The 20,108-nt window shown below is 53.1% G+C and overlaps 7 protein-coding genes across 7 annotated transcripts; 4 read left to right on the forward strand and 3 right to left on the reverse strand.

The window, feature by feature from the left end:
• Positions 1-791: 791 nt before the first annotated feature.
• HMPREF1120_02489 (uncharacterized protein) lies at positions 792-1,707 on the forward strand (the record flags this gene model as incomplete). The annotated part of the gene is made up of 2 exons (XM_009156532.1): positions 792-844; positions 903-1,707. 2 exons carry the CDS (start codon positions 792-794, stop codon positions 1,705-1,707), a joined length of 858 nt encoding a protein of 285 aa, XP_009154780.1.
• Positions 1,708-1,825: 118 nt separating this feature from the next.
• HMPREF1120_02490 (translation initiation factor eIF-4F) lies at positions 1,826-9,321 on the reverse strand. Its single transcript, XM_009156533.1, has 4 exons — positions 6,712-9,321; positions 6,271-6,663; positions 2,729-5,976; positions 1,826-2,676 (listed from the first exon to the last, which is right to left on the reverse strand). Exons 1-4 carry the CDS (start codon positions 7,351-7,353, stop codon positions 2,538-2,540), a joined length of 4,422 nt encoding a protein of 1,473 aa, XP_009154781.1. The 5' UTR covers positions 7,354-9,321; the 3' UTR covers positions 1,826-2,537.
• Positions 9,322-9,328: 7 nt separating this feature from the next.
• HMPREF1120_02491 (DnaJ protein, subfamily C, member 9) lies at positions 9,329-10,913 on the reverse strand. The gene has a single exon (XM_009156534.1). It carries the CDS (start codon positions 10,736-10,738, stop codon positions 9,785-9,787), a length of 954 nt encoding a protein of 317 aa, XP_009154782.1. The 5' UTR covers positions 10,739-10,913; the 3' UTR covers positions 9,329-9,784.
• A 1,150-nt stretch (positions 10,914-12,063) lies between these two features.
• Positions 12,064-13,761, forward strand: HMPREF1120_02492 (uncharacterized protein; the record flags this gene model as incomplete). Its single annotated transcript, XM_009156535.1, has 1 exon — positions 12,064-13,761. One exon carries the CDS (start codon positions 12,064-12,066, stop codon positions 13,759-13,761), a length of 1,698 nt encoding a protein of 565 aa, XP_009154783.1.
• Positions 13,762-14,225: 464 nt separating this feature from the next.
• On the reverse strand, positions 14,226-16,894 carry HMPREF1120_02493 (uncharacterized protein). The gene has a single exon (XM_009156536.1). It carries the CDS (start codon positions 16,415-16,417, stop codon positions 15,785-15,787), a length of 633 nt encoding a protein of 210 aa, XP_009154784.1. The 5' UTR covers positions 16,418-16,894; the 3' UTR covers positions 14,226-15,784.
• On the forward strand, positions 14,649-15,372 carry HMPREF1120_02494 (uncharacterized protein; the record flags this gene model as incomplete). Its single annotated transcript, XM_009156537.1, has 2 exons — positions 14,649-15,140; positions 15,280-15,372. The coding sequence occupies 2 exons, from the start codon at positions 14,649-14,651 to the stop codon at positions 15,370-15,372; spliced, it is 585 nt and encodes a 194-aa protein (XP_009154785.1).
• Positions 16,895-17,648: 754 nt separating the features above from the next.
• HMPREF1120_02495 (uncharacterized protein) lies at positions 17,649-19,782 on the forward strand (the record flags this gene model as incomplete). Its single annotated transcript, XM_009156538.1, has 2 exons — positions 17,649-19,460; positions 19,528-19,782. 2 exons carry the CDS (start codon positions 17,649-17,651, stop codon positions 19,780-19,782), a joined length of 2,067 nt encoding a protein of 688 aa, XP_009154786.1.
• Between the last annotated feature and the right edge of the window lie 326 nt (positions 19,783-20,108).

A 20,108-nucleotide genomic window follows, 5' to 3' on the forward strand; every position in this document is an offset into this window, starting at 1 on the left:
AATTGGACTTTTGATGGAGGTGGGTTAGCGGTTGCTGGCAACTAAGGAATTAACGGCGGTAATGACAGTCGATTTACGCAGTGAAAGGCTGACGAGATGGTCATGAGCAGCCGTCATGACAGATGATTTGATTTCTACTCGTGCCGCGATAGCCGACCGGAGTTCCCGCCCCATTTTAATCTGCGCAGTAACAAACTGCACAAACATTCCTTTTATTATCCCCAAGAAGGCTGCGCGACGGTCAGATTGCTCCGCCATATGTAATCCGATCAACGCTCACTGGCCACCGGTCGCGGTGCCCTTCCCCGCCGATTTTCGCAACGAAGCTGAACCGCGTTCGCTTTAAGCCGCGTTACAACCAGCACCACCGACTACCAGGAGGTACAGTTGTAACTCACCAGTGACCACGACTCCGTCATCATTCTGAATCCGGTCAAACCTCCACAACCGCATGTCGAGGGGGCCAGATGAATGCCGCCGCAGCCATCCCGTCCAAGATGGCACCATGAGAAGAATACGCCTGACCCTAACCTCCTCCACTACGCTTCCTTAGGCCGGCACAATGACAATGGCATCAACAACACCGCAAAACATCACCACAGAACAACCAATGGAGCCGTCGCCAGCAATCGCCGCCCAAGCACGGACGTAGTCGACGACAGCAATTCAGGCTCAGACTCCGACTCTGATTCTGACTCTGACTCGGAATCAACAGATTCTTCAGAAAAGTCCCAAGCAACGCCAACGCAGCCGACATTCTACCCAGCCTACACCTTCAAGGCCTCAGCAACATGGTTCAAATGGGTCAAACTGACAGCCTGGGAGATCCATTGCGTCCTCCAACGTAACTACAAGTATGCCGCTGACATTACCACCACTACCATCGACAATGAAGACCGCAGACAAGCCTACGGTGGTGGTCTTCCTCCTCCGCCTCCCTTACTACTGTTCTACTTGAACCATCCAATTCAATTCGTCCAAGTCGTCGGCGTGGTCGTGGTGTTTGAGGATTTCTTTGAAAAGTTTTGGTTGTTCACTGTCGACGATGGGAGTGGTGCGACCATTGATGTGACGTGCAGCAAACCGGAAAAGGAAAAACAAACCCACAATCTGCCGCTGCGCTCGTCCTACAATGCACCCTCTAACAATAACAACAAGTCTGCTGGTGCGGGCATGGAAGACAAGCCTAAGACCACTATCACATCTGCCAGTACTGCGACAGAAATAGAAGGAGCAGCACGCAACGACAAAGACAACGCTAATGCCGACGCCGAACAACTCCTCCTTCAAGCAACCCTATCCAAACTCCACGTCGGCGCCGTCGTCCAGGCCAAAGGCACCCTCTCGACCTTCCGCTCCGTGCGCCAACTGACACTGCTCCGTTTGACCGTGCTCCCGGACACTGCGCACGAGATGGCCTTGATCTCGTCACGCACCGGCTTTTGCAGATCCACTTTATCCAAGCCTTGGGTCTTGTCGGCCGACGAGCTGAAGAGCCTGGCTCGCGAAGCACAAGACGAAAAAGACCAGGATCAACGCCGCGCTGCGAGACGGAGGGAGAGGCTGAAAAGACTCGAGCAGAGAGAGCAAAGACATGCCAAACACATACGGGAGCAGTATGAAGCCGATGAAAAGCGGAGAATGAAAGCCGCCAACGCTGCGCGGAGGGCGGGTGAGATCTTGCAACATGGCCCTACTACGAAGTAGTACTACTACCAGACGTTGTTTTCCGCCAGGTAATCATGTAGCTTCAATCAAGCCACCCTGGTAAGTCGGCTAGCAGCAAAAATAACCCAGGTATACAAAAGGAACCTACGAAACTTCATTATCCTGAATGATGTCATTTGCATTTTGCTCAACATACAGCTTGAGAGCACTGCCCTGCTCTCGCACGGCTAATGGAAGAATTGCAAGAAAAGTAACAACAAACCGCACGCTCTCAACCATCTAAGCAGTAAAAACACAAAATTAGAATTCATTTTGTCTGCCCTCCCTGGTGATGATCCTCCATTGTCCTCGCCAGAGAACGGCGTGGTCAACACAGGTCATCATCCGAGGCTGCACCTCCCAAAAGCACCCCTTTCGACCATGTTGCGCACTTCGTGACCGCAAGACCGGCGACGCGTCGGTATTCATTGCAGAATTGGCAAACAAACCTCAGGTGGTCTGTCCGGTCAGCATTCCTGACATTGTGTTGCCTTCCTCGCTTTTGACTAGTGGTGAAAGCATGTCGAAGGGAGGCGCTGCAATCAGGCCAGGGAACGATGTCAAGACCGGTCTCTCGTAACGTATCATCCTAGAATCAGCATTCTCTGATGCTCTCGAGTCGATTGAATGTTGTCTCTAGAAGAATGTCGCTCGCCGAAGATTCCTTTTTGTGACAACGAGGCCCGCTCCGCTGAAATGCTAAACAAGTGGCTCACGCCGGGTATCAATGCACATCTTTCGTTCAGCCTCCCCACAAGCGGCACGTCGGTCAATTATTAGTGTTCGAATTGCATTATGTTGTACACTCTGAGAACGGATAGCGAGGATTCTCACTCGGCGGCTTTGGCCGGTGATCTTGATCGCTCTCGTTCAATGTTCGGCTGCGACTTTTGTGAAGGAGGTGAGGCTGGGTTAGATGGCGGCGAGCCTGGTGCATCATGTGCATCATTCTCGAGAGCGGCGAGAGCACTAGATATAGTCAGCATCCACTTCATCACTAGATTCGCACAATACTACTCACCTGAAAGCATTGGTGCTGGACTCGTCCTTCTTTTCCTTTTCTTTCTGGGCAGGAGGTGTTCCAGTGCGACTGCTAGCATTGCTGTCATCACCTCGGCCTAGCAGCCCGCCAGGACCTAAGCCACGACGTCCACTGTTCGTACGCCCACCAAGCATACTGGGAGGTCCCAGTGAGCCAGTACCAGTGTGGCTGGGGTTTCGGGCGTTGCGGTTGCCGAGCCTTCGTAAATCGTCTGTGCCAACACGGTTGGAGTTGTCCGGGGGAGGAAGTTGACCCCCGTAGCCACTGAAACTTCGAGCATCACCACGGCCCATTGGCATCCTACCGCCACCCCGGTTGCCTTGACTGGCCAGCCTCTTGAGCTCTTCCTCACGTGCTTGGCGTTCAGCTTCTTGTCGAATCTCCTGGATGGTCTTGGGACCCTTGTCATCTTCCTTTGAATGCCAGCCCTTCGCGCGAAGGTCGACGATATCCATAAGCATGAAACGAAGACGGCTCGGTAGATCAGGCAGGGCAATCATGGAGTTGATCCGCTCAAAGTAGACATCCATACGGCCTTGAGCTTTGCTCTCGGGGTTATCGAGCTGCTTGCCCACGGTGCGCAACAAACTCGTCAAGCTTTCCACCTCCGCCTCTTCAGGCGTACCTTCATAGTCCACCAGCTTCTTGACACATTCGTGCATGATACGTTCGGTCAACATGGACAACTTGAACAGTTCACCAATGAACTTGACAAGACCCAATCCACGTCGCTTGGCGGCGGCAGCGATATAGTACTCGTCGGATAGCATGGCTGCCTCTTCGCTCTGCCCTTCTGGTCGCGCAGGCAGGTTGACCTTCCAGCCGCGCTCGAATTCTTCTTGGCAGCGGTTGAGAAGGTATTTTCTGAAGAGATTACCACCTGTGACGACATTTCCGGCCTTGTCCTTGATGCCTTCATCCCGAATTTCAGGACTCATGCTCTCCAACATCTTTCTGCAGAAGGCTGCATACATCGGGGCCCAGTGGGCTTCGTCTGTTGCCTTTTCGAACGTGAGTTGGATGACCTGGCGCAACGTGCGACCATCTGATTCATGCTTGGATTGGGCAGCAATCTCTAGAATCTGGTCCGAAATCTTGTCAAACTTCTCCGGCGTCATCTTGTTGAGCGCGGCCTTGACCTTCCGCTGGACGACATCGGGCTCCAGCAAACCATCGCCACCAGGAGCAGGACCAGAGTTTGCATTTTGGCCAACGCTGCGAGGTTTCCATCCAGTAGCCGATACTTCCAGTCCGGTGATGTTCATACCAGCAGTAAGAGGCATGGCTTTGTTCTCTTCGGCGGCGTGCTTGCCGGACTGTTTCGATCGCTTGCTTTCGGCACGGGAACCACCTCGGCTTGCGCCACCAACACGCGGGGATCCAGGGATTTGGCCGAGCGGATTGTTTGATGGAGTACGTCCCATGGCGGGAGCGCCTTGGCCAGTACGGCCGAATTGGGCAAATGGATTACCGGCCAACGCACCGCTTCTCATAGCAGCATTCGAGGCGGCAAATCGCTGTTCGGAAGTTGTGCCAGGTGGTAGAGGAGCCCGAGCACCACCAGCAAAGCTTCCCATCGGTGCAAACTGGTTCATAGCTGCAGCACCGCGAGAAGAAGCACTGCGGCCGCCCATGCCCGAGGGTGTCCTTGCGGAGGCGCTGGGCCGGGCGGAAGAATCTCCATCGCCTAAAGCGTCCCGAATCCGGAGATCCCAGTCCAGCGTTGGCTTCTCCTTGAACACACTCTGGAACTGGAGTAAGAATTCCTTGTTGTACTTGAACTTGCGATCAGCCGGCGCATTTGCATTGAGGGCAGGATTTGGTGATGCGATCTCAGGAGGATACGTGACCTTCGAGAGATCGTCCAATTTTTTAGCTGACTGCAAGGCCTTCAAAGTCGCGCTCGGCTCCGGTGGCTCAATAGGCTTCTTTGTGTCGAGGGTGAGTTCAGCAGCCTTGCCACGTCGACCGGGGGCTTTGGCTGGAGGAGGCATGGACACATCCGAAACTGGGGTGGCGGTACCACTTTCGACAGGAGTATGGGCCGCAGGGCTTTCGACCGACGCAGGCGTACCGAAGGGATTTGCCTTGAGTTCGGCAAACAGCTTCTTGTTGGTATCGTCTTCGGCCCCCTTTTGAGTCTTCTCCTTCTCACGTCGCAACTCCTCTTCTTCAGCCTTGCGCTCTAGTTCTTTCATGTTGGCTTCATATGCGGCAGCCTCCTCAGCCTCCTTCTTTCGTTTGGCCTCAAGTTCGGCAGCTTTCTTTTTCTTGTATTCTTCCTCACGTCGGGCCTCTTCGGCTTCCAGAGCCGCCATTTCAGCCTCAATGGCGTCGTAGTCGATTTCGTCTTCATTTGACTTGGCCGCTTCAGCGGGGGTCTCCTTGGCCTTCTCCTCTTTGGCTTTCTTGGTCTCGTCTTCCTCAGCCTTCTTCGCGGGCTCAGAGGCCTCAGCCGCTTCAGTGGCCGTCCGAGCATCAGCTTCTTTGGCCTCTTTCTCAAGAGCTTCGGCTCTCACTTTGGCTTCGGCAGCTTCGCGTTCAGCGGCTTGTGCGGCCTCCTTGTCCATCTGCTCCTTTTGTTGCTTTTCGGCGAGCTCTTTCTCTAGCTTGCTCTTGGCCTCGTCTTCGGCAATCTTCCTTGCAATGGCTTCCTGCAAAGTCTTCTTCGCCTCCTCTGCCGTCTTTGTACTCGTGCTATCGGTCCGTCCATGGGCATTATCGGCTGCACTGCCTGTACGACTTGGAGGTGTAGGTGTAGGCTGGGGAACAACATTGACTGATGCAGGCGTAGCACTGGCAGGAGAAGCAGGGGGCTTGTTGAAAGAAACGACTTCTCCCGCGCTGTTCTTGATGGTGATTGCCGCACTCTTCTTGGGAGGAATTGTGTAGCTTGGTTTCTGAGCAGACACACTTGGAGTGCGCGCTGCGTTATGTGCTGGGCCAGAAGGAGCTGGTGTCTGCGGTTGCTGTCCGATGCTGGAACCAGGACGATCAGGTGCCGACATTTGAGAGGATTGCCGCGACATCGAGGGAGGAACGGCGCCCTGGTTACTAAAAGCAGGTTGCATGTTCGGTGCAAAGCCGTGCTGTTGATAGGGAGGGCGAGGAGATTGGGGCGGCATGTACTGAGGAGGGTATTGACCCTGCAGTCCTGGTTGTCCATAGTATTGTTGGTTATACAACATTTGAATACTAGGATCAGCTTGGGTGGGGATACCAAAAGCCTGTGCTCTCGCAGTCAGAAAATGTTCAAAATTGCCACTTTCGGGAGAAAGATCTGGATAGGGGAAAACTTTGGGGGCGCGTGAAACAACGGGAGGTGGTGGCTTCGCAAGACTAGGGCGATAGTGGTCCGAAGCGGGATCTCTGCTGTAGAAGGGTCCTTCCTCGGTTCCACCCCTACCAGGGCCTCTACCGCGGACAGCTTGACGGTTGCCACGATTTCGACCTCTCGTAGGTTTGCCTCTGTCTCTTGGGCCATCACGTGAAGAAGAAACTTGTGGGTGGTGGTTCTTTACATGTTGGGGTCCCATATAATATCCATTGGGTTGTCCTTGCATTCCGGGCACCATATGCATGGGGGCCATGTTCGGGGTTCCTGGGGTAGCATTAACGAGCGCAGGGCTGCGGGTACCCATAGCAGGCGAGCCTTGGTAGGGCATTTGCTGCCCTCGGTTTTGATAGCCGCCTTGTAGGCCTCGGCCGTTGGGCGGAGGGCGGAAGGATGGGTTCCCAGATTGCTGGAAGGATGCATGATATCCTCTGCCACGACCAGCCTGGTATCCACCACGGCCCGGGCCTGTCGGCAGACCTGGGCCACCGGCATCGCTATGGATGGACTGTGAGGATCCTCGTCTCATATGCTCTTGTTGTGGACCAAATTGCATTTGAGACATTGGCCGAGCAAGACCCTGGCAAAGCATGTTAGTACGTTTATACGCCACGGGATGTGGTCTTACACTTGGATCATGTGGATCGAGTTGTCCAAACGACAAACCGTTGCCTTGTGCCTGGAAGGATGGGGGCGGGCGGCCTCCACTGACCGACGCCGGCTGGGGAATCGGGGATGGAGAGTTAGAAGGAGAAGCTGCTCCAGGGTTGTGCTGATTGACGCTGAGATTTGACGAATTTTCGTGCGCCAACGAAGGGGGCGTTCCCATCGCAGGAGAACCCGCGGGATTGGGGCCGTCCAGCGATCCAAAACGTATGCCAGGCTTGTTCTGAGGTCCACCTGGCCCTCGTCCGTTCGCGGGGAACCCTGTAGCGCCTGCAGGTGTGACTGTCATGGAAGGCTTGCGCGTATGGTCCGGTAGGGACACACTGCCGTTGACCGAAGGGATAGCAGGAATAGTGGTATTTCTTCCGTTCACAGACTCGCCATGACCTTGTGTGGGCGGAGCGCCTCCAACTGCTGCAGACATGTTGTTGGACTCCGATGCATTTGGCGTGGAAGAAGACGGCTGTTTCCCGGCAGATGGAAACGAGGTTCGGCCTTGTGAAGCCAAATTCGATCCGGTCGCGGCGGTTGAAGGAGGTGCGCCTGCTGCGGAAGAAGCAGGTTTTGATTGAGCAGAAGAAGATTGCGGAGATGGGGATGTCATTCAGAGAGTATAAATGGATCCGAAGACAATGATGGAGGCTCGCGAGGTCAGGCGAAAGCTGAAAGGATCGTGATGACAAACACAGCTTTCACTGAAAACGTCGCCCGAGCCGGCAGGGAAGTAAACGGTATGAGGATTTCGTTCGACAAGTGACCACGAAGCGGCGACTGTCTCGAATCAACGGAAGCCGCTCTTTTGCTGGTGGTGATGGTCGAAGGCGAAGTTGGTCGGTCTGTTTCAAGGAAAATTCCTGAGGGGAGATTCTTTGAACGCAGGCAGTTCCGAACGGTTGAGATCGGAGTTCCGCAGCAGAGGAGACAAGCTAAGCTCTGTGGCAAAGGGTGAAATGAGGCACGACAACTGAGAGGTTGACAGTGCCAGATGAGCCTCAGATGATACAGAGGCGCAAATCGAAGTAATTTGCGTGGTAGAGTCTGTAGCGAGAAGCGCAGTTGGGAGCAAGAGCGGCTCCAGAGAAATTTTGAAAGGAAAGGGGATCTGCCAAGACCGGGACTGGCGCAGGTCAAGTTGAAGTTCACGGGCAAGTCAAGTTGGCGCAGACTGGAGAGTGGCCGTGATGCACTCACTCTAGTATTGCAGTGCAGTGCAGGGCAGTCAGTACCACAGTATTACCACTGTACTATCTGGTATATTAGCAGCAGTAAAGTTGTAGCAGTGGCCTGGCACTGGCATTGCCCTGGCATTGCAGTCACTGTACATTGCAGTCACTGGGTGCCAGTGCTGTACATACCTACGGTAAGTACTGCAGTGGCTGAACCGCGATGCATTCACTGGGCGCAGGCACTGGCATTCAAGTTCGCTGTAATCTGCCTGTAAAAACCCCCCAATCCGCTTAACTCTGTTCTCCCGCAGTGGTTGCCCTGCGCCTCTATCCTTCCAGTACAGACCTGTAACAATCCGGACATTCAATCCAGCACTACTGGCACTGCTACAACTGGTGGCCATGGCCGGTGAATGTACCTCTGGCAGACCACTCGACACTGCCTTATTACTCCTACTAGTCCTACTACTAGATCCGACTGCCTGCGCCCCTTTCGTTCACGCCTACCTCGAGGTCTGTATCCCTCGCCGAGTCCGGCTTCAGTTACTCTTTTCCCATTTTTACTCCTCAAACGCCTCAGCGGGCATCAAACCGTGGTCCAAAATATGACATGTGTCCATGACGACGGATCACCATCATTCCTTCCAATCATGCCAAAGCATCTCCTGCTTGGCCCTTGCTTCTGACTCCTGCGAACCTTTCATTCCTCCGCTCCAGGAATTATTACTGAGCGTCACTGTGGCTGGTTGGTTGCGTGCGTGGGCTGCAGTGCAGTGTCATGGCAGACCTGCCGTATCTCCATGACTTGTGGCACTGAGCAGAAATCACCGTATGTACGTTGACGATTGGCACTTGTTGGGCCGGAGTGGCATGCTCTACCACTGTAGGTGCGTAAGAACTGACCGGTCAGCCTAGGACTGCAACTGGCATGAGGATGCTTCAAGTTGCTAGACTGCTGTTCATGGCTCTGCAGGTGCGACACCACAATCGCTCTCAAGAGCCTCTCCTTCAACCGGCATCTCATCGTGGTGAAGCAAGACTTCTGTGCCGAAACTCCGTGTCAACCTCCCGCTCTAGGCACCAGCTTCACTTTCGCCTCCCCTAGCTCCTCTATAAACCACCAACAGCCCCCGTGTGCTGCAATGAGACTGTCCAATACAATAGCTCATGGGACTGCAAGAACCCATGGATTCCATGGCGCTCAAGCCCCTTTCCATGTTGAGGAGAGGTCTCAATGCCAGGATCTCACAGTCCATCTCGTGCCTGATTCTTGCAAAACGCCATTTGCCTTTAATTAATGATCGTTTTGGGCATATCCGGAAACACGTCCGGAACTTGAATGTTGCCAAACCCTCATTCGGTCCTTTCGGACCACTCCCAGTTGACTTGAACGCTGCAGGGTTTCGTGGCGCTATAGAGGCGAAGTGTTCCCTCTGGAAACTAACGGACCTCCCCTGGTCTAGTCGAGGCCTGTAGCGATCCACACACTACTGTGTTAACTCCGTGGTTGACGAGAACAATTGATTCCTTGCGGGCCTCACAGCATTTGCCTCACCACCCTTGCCGAGTTTCTACTCGTGTTTGCGATACCGCGTCAGAATTTAGAAACAATTGTCCAAGGGGTTACTGACGCCCATGGCAAGTCATTGAAACAAAGCTGTATCTCTACGCCACACCATTACTGGGGGCAAAGAAAATAATTGTCATCATTATCTGAAGTTGATTTCTCCAAGTTGCTTGCTGTGCAAGAGGCCCAGTCGTTATCCACGAGTGTGACCAGTGATGCAGGCAGTCGCTTGATCTCCCCAACGCCGCGCTGGATTGTTATGTGTCAAACTTCTCACATCATCCATGTATGAAGTAAGGGCATCAAGACTTGGTTGTCTTCTTTCCCCGTTTCGCATTTTTCTGGAAGGCTTCTTCTGGTGGCTCGTCCACGACCTTCCGCTTACCCTTCTTCGATGTGCCCCCACCATACTTGGCTTCGAGATCATCCAAGAAATTTTTAGCTCTTGACTGTTGTCGTTGCTGTATCAGGGCTTTGAGACCATCCTGGTCATCGTCTTCGGTTGACTTCTTGGATTTCTTTTTTGACGCCTCTGTCTTCCCAAACAATTTGTCCTCAAGGCCTAACTCCCGCGCATACTCCATGGCCTCTATGGCCTCTTTTTTCGCATTCGCCTTTCTCTGTTGTCGGCTCTTCTTGCCTTCTTTCGTGTATTTCTCGAAAGCAGGCACGTCACCCTTCTCGATGGCCTCATCAATGATCTTCCTAAACCGTTCATCATCGGCAATGATCTCACTGCACATGACGCTCTCGTAGACAACGTCCATGTCGCCTTCTCCCTCCTCGTACGCTGCCAAGATGTCTTCTTTCTCTTCTTCGCTTCCTTGGTACTCCTTCTTGACCTGCTCGATCATATCCCCGCTCACCATGTTGGCGCGCTGTTCGCGGAAGAAGTCGACCCAGTTGAAGTCGTCATCCTCGATGTTGGCGCTTTCAGCCGTGTTTCCTGTAGCATCGTAGCGTTTCCGCCTTCGCTCATCACTGAGAATGGCGTAGGCAAAGGCAATCTCCTGGAATGCCTTGTGGGCGGTTTCGCGGTCTTCGGGACGAGCCTTGTCGGGATGATGTTTGAGCGCGAGTTTACGATAGGCTGATTTGATTTCATCTGCAGTCGCAGTTTTCGACACTTTCAGCACGTCGTACGGGTCGACTGTGGCCGGCTCAGTCGACTCGAGCTCTTCATTATGCCCCCGGTCATCGTTCTCAGATTGAGGCTCCTCGGAGGGCCGCGGTTTGGATTTGGCTTTGCGGGGCATGATAATGCGAGACGAGCACGAGGCTGGATATTCTCGAGGCACAGAAATCTGAGATGAAGTGAGGAAGACAGTGATGACAGAGCAGGCAGTACCTGTAGTGCAAGATCAGGAAACAACGCTGAACCCGATTGTGATTGTTGATACCACTACGATAATGAAGGACTCGGAGAGACGCGACTTAACTCATTTGAAAACGAGACGCGTTCCGCGTCTGGACCGTTGCCAAGGGGTGATGTCACTGCTCCACTCTCGGGGCAACTTCAAGTTCAACCTGGAACTTGTCTCCCTTTCGAAGTTCAGTTCACTTCAGAGTTCCACTGGCAGTTAACTTCGTGCCCAATTCGATTTCAAATTGTGCTATTGCCAGGTATCTTACCTTTTCCAGTGTCTCATAGCCAGATCCCGGATATGCATACGGTGGTCATGGCCGGCCGGACCAGGTAGCCAAACCTCCCTTTCAAGTGGTACTAGTACTCCGTTGCATGCTTTCGGGCCTCGTATGATTATGTACCTGGTACAAATCAACAGGTAGGAGAAGGTCTGCCGACCCAATGTTCGCATGTGCGAACCGGTGTGTTTCACTGAACGTCCCTCTCCATGCCTAAGCAGATTCTATCACCTCGCACAGACATACCAGCTTGCCTTCAAGCGTGCAGGTGCTCCGCCAATAGTTCCGATACAAGCAAGCGCCCTCCTCGTATTGCTGCAAGACTAGTCGCTTTTCTGTGCCAGCTGGATTGGAGGTTTGGCAATTCTGCCACCAAGTTCCAATCAGTCTGGCCCAACGCTGGCGAGAGACCCTTGGCGTAGCACCTACAGCACAGTACATCCTCAAGCTGATAACAGTGCCATGACTTCTCACAATCTGAACAACAGCTCCGACCAAGGACCTTGCTGCGGGGCACTCATTCATACTGCAGACAAATGTGTCCCCGAGATGCACGCCCCATCATTGCTGAGGTCCGCATATTGATGTTGAATTCGCACATTGTCCAGTATATCGCATCGAGGAAAGCCCCAAGATTCTACTTTCACTGAGTCTAACTGTGTCCCTCAACTACTGAATTCCAATGACATTTTCAGAAGAGTAATTGGGCCCTACAATCCCAATGGTTCCATCTTCCGACGGTTCTCGTACGCATGCAAGGCGGGCCCGACGGTATGGGGTTGGGACAAGTCTACGAAACAAACAAGCGACAAGCTGCATATCCACAAGATATAAGAGCCCTACAGGACATGTGGATGTCAAAAAGCCCGATTCCAACCCAAGAACGGAACGACCCTCTCGCAGTGATGTACCGCCATCACAGTATATGTTCATCGCAATGTCTGGACGACCTGGACTGGGGTCTGGGATCCAGCCTGGTCTTCGCTCTCGGGCCAAGGCCCATGTAATGCACGATCACCAGAGGAAAAGCACCCACAAGCGAGGGTCAGTATGGAAGGTGACGACGCCAGACACCTTTGGGTTATTGTCCAAAAAGGAGCCAAAACAGAGTGACTCAGCGGACTTATCGACAGGCGTAAAAGCTTCAGGAGCCCGAGCGCGGATGGAGTTATTGGAACTGACCATGCGAGGTCATCATGCCATCGTTTCAAGGACCATGACCAATGACTTTCACGAAACTGATAAGCAAGACGCGGCATGTCGGCACAAGGCTCCCTTGGGACCTACATCCGGTTTAAATTTGTCGTCGCTCCTGCAAAGACTCACGATCGATACGCAGCCGCGGGGCAGCACTCAAATGGACATATTCCACGCGCTGCCGATCATGCTAACTCCTTGGGACGAAACGTTGATCTCGCGATGGGTCAATTACGATCGTATCCCCTGGTGTCCCATCAACGGACAGAGCGAGTGGATTCCCTTCATAGTCAATAACGCCATGCTGCTGCACACCAACCTGTACTGCTGGGGCATGCATTTCCATGCCAAGCTCACCGAAGCGGATGCAACGACGTTTTTCAAAGAGAACCCACGGATTCTGGAGCACAAAGTCACGGCCATCCATCTGATGAATCGACATCTCTCCACCACGTCAGCCTGCAACGGTGCGACGGCAGTAGTGGCGACCGACGAAATCCTAGCCGCAGTCTCCATCATGGCCAACATCGAGCTTGGTTTCCAAAGTCGAGACGAAGCAGCCAGGCACATGCAAGGACTGGAAACGCTGTTGCACATGAGAGGAGGCATGCACTGTCTTTCCGGGGTAGGGAAGGTTGGTGCACTTCTGCAGCGTGTGATCAGCTGGAACGACATGCTTTGCGTGGAGCTGTTTGGAGGCACTTTGCGCTTCCCCTCGCAGCTCCCGCTCGGGGATGGCGGATATGGGTATATAGCGTCGGATGACGCTGTTTGCCATCTCGAGCCGTTACAACCGCGGTTTGCGGGAAACCTACAACGTGAAGTGGAGGGCCTCCTGGGCGAGATCCACGCCATATGCGACGAGACTCAAGCTCGACCCATGACGACGCTGACTCCAGCGGACAAGTTGGTGCGACATGATGTTCTTCTCCGACTGGAACGGCGGTTGTGCATGGCTACCAGGATCACTAGTGTTTCTGCTTCCCTTTCTCGGTTGCAACGAACCAACGCCGCCTGTATCGACGAAATGTGGCGAGCCGTGGCGTGCGCAGCACTCATGTACGTCCACCATCATGTTCGTGACCATTCGCTCCATTGGCCTCAGTTCCCAGCTCTGGTGACACAGTTCCACGGGCACTACTCACTTTCTGTTGCCAACACTCAGCCTGGCGGTGGTAGTGACCAACCCTGGGATCTTTTGCCAGCGTCCCTGCATTTATGGGCTCTGGCCGTGGGCTCGGTGGTAAGCCGGCACGAGACAAGGATGATCAATGCCTTGGCAGACGCTTGTCGTGTCCGAGGATGCGTGACCTGGGCCGCGTTTTCCAGTATGCTCGATCAATGTCCCAGCTTGGGAGAGCCTGATACGGTGAAATTCAAGTCTGTCTGGACAATGGTGGCGACTGTCTTGGGTATGTCCTCGTTCTTCGAGGACTGATGTGATTCTCTCATGGGCAACCAGGGTTGGTCTTCATGGCTCAGTGGGTCTATCGTGACTGCTTGCTGTACCTACTGCTAGATCGACCACGGAAGAAGTTGGGATTGTAACAAGGGCAGAACAGGCACACTGACAGTGTGCAAAGTATAAAATTATGGTTCAACGGGAGACGATACTCGAGGTAAGTAGCGAACTAAAAGTATTAATCACGTCAACAGAAGGTAGTGGCCATGAATATGAGTGGCCGTGTCGCGGATCCGATCTGAGGCTCCACATCAGGTCCGATCTTGGAACCAGGGAATCTACGATCTTCAGTTCGGGTACTAGATACTCGAACCACAAGTTCAAGTTGGAGCAGATACTAGGACGATGTCACGCAGAAGGCTACAAGTAAAAGTGGTGCCCGTGATGAAGTCAACACGTCGTCTACTAAATAGTACGTCCACAATTAAGAGGCTACTAATCAGGGAGTTTACAGACACCTGAAATCATGATGTCTGCTTCAGACTGTCCGTACATCATGCAATGTACCTGGTTACCACTGCCTACATCTAGATACCTATCTACACACCTATACTAGTAGATACCGGCAGTAGTCCTACCAACATCTTGCAGCAACTACTAAGGCAGTATTTTCGAGACATTAACATTCCACAAATCAACGGTATTGCGAAAAAGCAGTTCCAGCCCCAGTCTCAAACCAAAGTTCTTCTCTTCTCCTATCCACCCTTGGTGAGACGTTGACAACGCCTCTGTCTCCGACAATCATATTCACGACCAACAAACAGCTCCAGCCGACCAGCGACTGTTGGTATTGTTGTTGACACCATTCCTCCACTTCGTTCACAACACCGTTTCATTCAGGGCCTTCGACACAACGACCCATCATGACCAGCTCGGGAACTTCTCACCCCTCTGAATCATCATCACAACCAGCATCTTTCGCGGAATATGATATCCAAGCCCGCGTGCCGCCGGCCCCGAGCGGCAGTGAACTGACTCCTCACCAATCTCTCCTCATCGGCAGTGTCATGGACCTCTTCGCAGGCCGGCCGTCCAAGCGCAAGCTGAGCCTGTGGGCGGATGACGGCTCATTTCAGGACCCGCTGACCATCGCTGAGGGACGCAAGCAGTATGAGGCGCAGTGGTATGGCGTAGTGGCGACAATGAGTGATGTGAAGCAGGAGTTTGCCGAGATCGTGTCCCTGGGAAATCCCATTGAATTGCATCTCAAGGACAGGTATAGGATAAAAGGCGTGGGAAAGGACGAACTCATCGACAGTGGCGTGCTTGTGTATCTTACCGATGACGGTCAGAAGATCAAGAAGGTCGTGGATCGATGGGGCGGAGAGATGCCTCCTGACGGACCATTTGCCAAGGTAAGTTCTTTTCAGTTCTTAGACCACGCAAATTGTCTGCACCTATTCTTTCCTTGCGTTGCTCGGAACTTCTCCCGTGAGAGGCACAGAGATGGATTCTCAAAAAATCATCCGGCTAATATTGCAACTTTCAATCCAGGCCATGAGAAACTTGAATTCTGTCACGGTTCCGGGGTTTGTTCATGTTCCTGCATCAATCGAGGAGGAAGAGGGAGCAGCACAATCGAAATAATCGAAATAATCCGCGATGCTGTGGGACTGACCAGACTGTCTGCGCTCGGTGATGCTCTGAAATGTGAGGGTGATCAAACTGCCATGCACAGCATCCAACTTGCAATTAAGCAAACGTGTCGGATTGGGCGAATCTGTACGTGTTGCAATTGGCACCAGGGGCACCCGTGTTTACTGGCAACAAATCGAGATTAAAAAAGTAAATGTCCCATAGCACACTGTATCGAAGACGTGCATTGGAATTGGTTGAACATCAGCCCATTTGATTCGGATAAGCGCAGCGTAACCCAGCTGAAAAGCACCTTGCCTCGAGCACCACAAGGACTGATGGTTTTAACTGCGTCGAATCTCAGCACAATGGCCTCGGAAACGGGTCCGGCTGATTTAACCACGCCTATTCTGCGTGGTCTGCATTATCCAGCAGTGTTCCAGACAAGGATGCATAATGCGACCACCGACGGCAATACTATTGAAACGACCATCGTTTGTGGAGCACCGCTCACCAACACTCCGGAAACAGTGGCAAAGCCTTGCCCAATATTAGAAGTCACGGTTGAGTAGACGCCAATAACGGCAGATGTGACTGTGGAATATACGCTGGCCACGCCAGAAGAGACCTTGGATTCCACTTGGCTCGCCTTGTTGTTGTCGCTTGTAACAGTGACAATGCTAGGCTGGGTGGTAGGAGTGATAACAACGCCGCCGCCGCCTCCCGCAGGAACAAAGCTGGTGACAGTCGAAGCGTGGTGAGTTGAAGTAGACTTTGATTTCTCCGTTGTAGTGGCGACTATGGTTGTAGCATGCCAGGTGGTGGGAGCATTGTAGGGTTGTCCATTGCACACTTGTCCTTGGGGACAACACCCTGGAGCACCGTCGCGGTTCTGCCAGTAACAGACATTGGGATATGGACAGCACAATGATTCCAGCAGACTGTTTCCCGCGCAATATGGATTCTGGTTCGTTCCACAGTCATCCTGAGCAGTTGCTCGCACAAGCGAGGTAAATAGTAGCATCAGTAATACAGCAAGTCCTATAGAAGTAAACATTTTGACCACGCAAGCCCCGTTTCAATATGTGAAGAGGAGAGGAAGAGATCGGAGTTCGGACCACGGAGTATCCCCCGGGCTTTTAGGGTTTAAAGAGCATGTATAGGACTAGGACCGAGGGCAGGTGGTCTGGGAAGTCAGCAGTTCATCCTACGGTTCAACCTACCTAGGTACGTGTAACCAGGTCTTGAAGTCCGGTTGGGAGAGTATGCCTTCTGGAATGGGAGTAGCAGTGTGATGCTTGGAGCCAATGAGGGCATTGAAGTGGTGTAATTCCGGGATTATGCCCTGCAAGCAAGAGTTGAGGATAACCAGCGGCAGCACAGATGCGCTGCATGAAGCGTGATGATGGGGGGAGAGCGAACCATTCAAGTTTTGATGGCTTCCACTCATGTCTCTTGGGTGAAAGTAACGGCAGACCAGCCACAGAGAGGCACACTGGGAGGAGGATGAAGAAGAAGCGACTCTCGACGGGCCCTAGGCCTTAGCCCCGTCCTGCGTCCAGGCTTCACGGCGCAGCCGCCGACGCAGGCGCAGGCAGCCTTTGATAAGGGCCGATAAGGGCTACCCCGCCATCTGCTGCCCTACGACAGTAGATCTCGATCTTTTGTTCTGAACCCTTATTTACTACCTAAGGTACCTAGGCACCTGCTAGCTACCTATATTTTACCGTGTTGACACACACCCCTTGGCTGGTATGTAGGTACAGATATCGTCAGGTATTTGTGAAATAGCCGTCCCTAGGCAGTCAAGCACCGACGCCCAATCAGTCAAGGTCGCTTGTCTACCTTAGACTCTGCCAGGAGGTCACCGGCGTCTAGGCGAGTCTGGGCACAGGCTGTGCTTCGGGGCATTGACCGCAGCACCCCACAAATCATTCGTCGAGCTGTACGCTGTACTGCGATTACCGTATCATTAAACTGCAGTTAGAACTTACCATAGCAGGCACATGAGCATCAAGCCACTCGCCAGAGTCACGGTCTGGCCATGGCACCAGGTTACTAGTAGCAGGTCGAATCGAAGAACCCTCTGTGTGTTGTTTGGATTTTGCAATCTCTACATGTCCTGCAATTCTCTTCCATATCATGTCTTAGGGATAGCCATCCTACGGAGCCATCTCTGGCAAGCTCGTAGAGCCCACTGGATTGCGTTCCTTTTCCTTGCGCTGCTGCTGGTCTGAAAACACACGCCCCGCTTACGATACCGCCTCTCCACCTGCGCCCAAGACCGAATGGACAGACCGCTTTCGAGGTCTCGAGCACCCTTGAGTCTCGAAGCCTCCCTCGATGAAGAGAACAGAGAGGTCCTGGCTGCTCTTGACCGTCGAAGACCTGCTAGTCCAATTGCCAGACCTCGAGGTTTACGAACGGCGACACCACCTCCACCCGTCCGTAGCATGCTCGACATCGATTCGCCTACACCGAGACATGGCTCCATTGCAGGAATTGGAGTTGGGGTGACAAGTCCCGATCAATCCAGAAAGTCATCCAAGCTCGACCCCTCCGATCCCTCAACCTATACTTCTCCTCATACTAGCAGACAAAGTTCACCGGTGCTCACAAAAAGCCAGCCCGCGAGCACGCGACATCGAACGTCCTCCGATTCTGACCGGCCAGTAGGCCTCCCAAAGGTACAATCGCAAGACAAGCGTGATTTCGAACAGAACTACCAATTCGACATGTCTTCCATGCCTTCTAATCCCCGCACATCCACGCGTTCGCCGAACGAGACAAGGAGGACACGAGAAGGATCAGGTTCTGCAATGGCGGCAGCCATGTCGGGGGATTTTGCGTCGCTTCATGTGGGCTTACCGGGCGCAGGAAGTGGAAGACACAACTCGACGGCGGGCACTGGCGCTGGTGCTCGTTCATCGTCGCCATCTTCGAGGATTCGGTTTGACGAGTCGGCCAAAGCAGGATTACTCAGTCCCACCAAGGCAAAAGGCTCAGTTTATTCCACCACGAAACCTGAGACTGGAGTGGAGGACGAACGAGCGAACCGTCGAATGTCCAACAAGTCCAGCAGTTTCTCGACCATCACCGACGACTCGGAAGAAGGTGGTACACGTGTGCCCAAAGACGAGGTCGGAGCGGAAGAGGCTTTGGCCGAGAGCAGTGATGAAGATGTTATGTCTCCGAGCAGCGATGAAGACGAGACTAGAGGTCGGTCGGAAAGACGCAAGCTCTCGGACGGTGAGACAGACAAGAAAACGGAGACCAGTTCCAACGGTACAGCATCGGCTGAGGAAAGAACCAAATCTCCGCCAGTTCAGCACCCTGTCAAGTCACTGCTCGAACCCTCCATTTCCATCACCAGCCCTACCGGAGAGAATATCCCCGAACAAAAGGAAGAAGTACATCCGCCGAACAATTTCACCCGGCCTCGGTCCGTCTCTCCTAGTGCGAGTGGAGAAGACGACGACGAAGATGACGAGCTGGCAGCCATCAGAAAGGCCAAGACACTGGCTTTGAACATCTCGCCTCTCGACTCAACAGTGCCAGATCGACATGTTCGGATCATTTTGCGAGGGAATTGGGCCAAGTTCGACATGGAAGGAAAGGCAGGGGAACGGAATAACAGACTCTACCTTGTTTGCAGCGATTTGAGTACTGAGTCCCTGTATGCCATGGAGTGGGTGGTGGGGACCATGCTTCGTGACGGCGATACCATGCTGGCCATCTACGCCATTGAGGACGAAAACGCCGGCAAAGTCAATGAGGGAGATAAAGAAGCACTGCAAGCCGAGGGTGCCAAAGCGGGCAAAGATGCATCCGACATTATGAATTCTCTGACTCGACAGACGACGCAAGGCGGTGGAACCAGTGTCGGAACTAACAACAAATACCTCCCGGCTACTGAATTGCAGAGCCTAACGGGTTCCGTGGACGCCAGGAGTGTGTCGAAAAAGGAAATGGAACGGTTACGAGCGGTTGACAAGATCACCGACAACTTTTTGAAGCTCGTTCGCAAGACGAGCCTACAGGTGAGGTGTATGGTGGAGGTAATCCATTGCAAGAGTCCCAAACATTTGATTCTTGGTGCGGTAAGTTTTAAGCGGATCATATCTCTACAGTGAGTGGCAACGCAAAACTAACGTTGTTGTTGTCCAGATTGATGAACTCGAACCCACCCTCTGTGTCGTCGGTACCCGTGGTCGCAGCTCTCTCAAAGGTGTACTCTTGGGTTCCTTCTCCAACTATCTTGTCACCAAATCGTCGGTGCCTGTCATGGTGGCTCGGAAGAGACTGAAGAAGCCTCGTTCGGGAATCCGGATCAGCAGCACAAACATCCGCCTGACGAATAATTTGACTGCCAGCCATATGCCGACCAAGAGGAGAAGTTTGACGCAGGCCAGGATTGACTGATGCATACCTTGGGCACTCGATTAATATTGAGTTGTGAGTTGAATGAGATGAGATGAGACGAATGAGATGAATGGATGATTGAGTGGCGGTCCCTTTCTTTTACCGTGCTGCCCATCCTGGTCGGCTCTGTATTCTGAGCTGAACCGAGCCAAGCTGGTAAGGACAACGTTAACTGAGGCAATGCACATATTGTTTGCCAGGCGATATCAGCGAGGAGTTGCGCCGAAGCTAACCCATCATTGGCTGGCTGGGGTGATGAGTCGTAGAAACAAGGGAGACATACTATTAGCACAGCATAACATAACATGGGCGCTTCGGTTGCCACT

The sequence above is a fragment of the Exophiala dermatitidis genome, assembly GCF_000230625.1.
Source record: "Exophiala dermatitidis NIH/UT8656 unplaced genomic scaffold supercont1.2, whole genome shotgun sequence".
NCBI classification, from domain to species: Eukaryota; Fungi; Ascomycota; class Eurotiomycetes; order Chaetothyriales; family Herpotrichiellaceae; genus Exophiala; species Exophiala dermatitidis.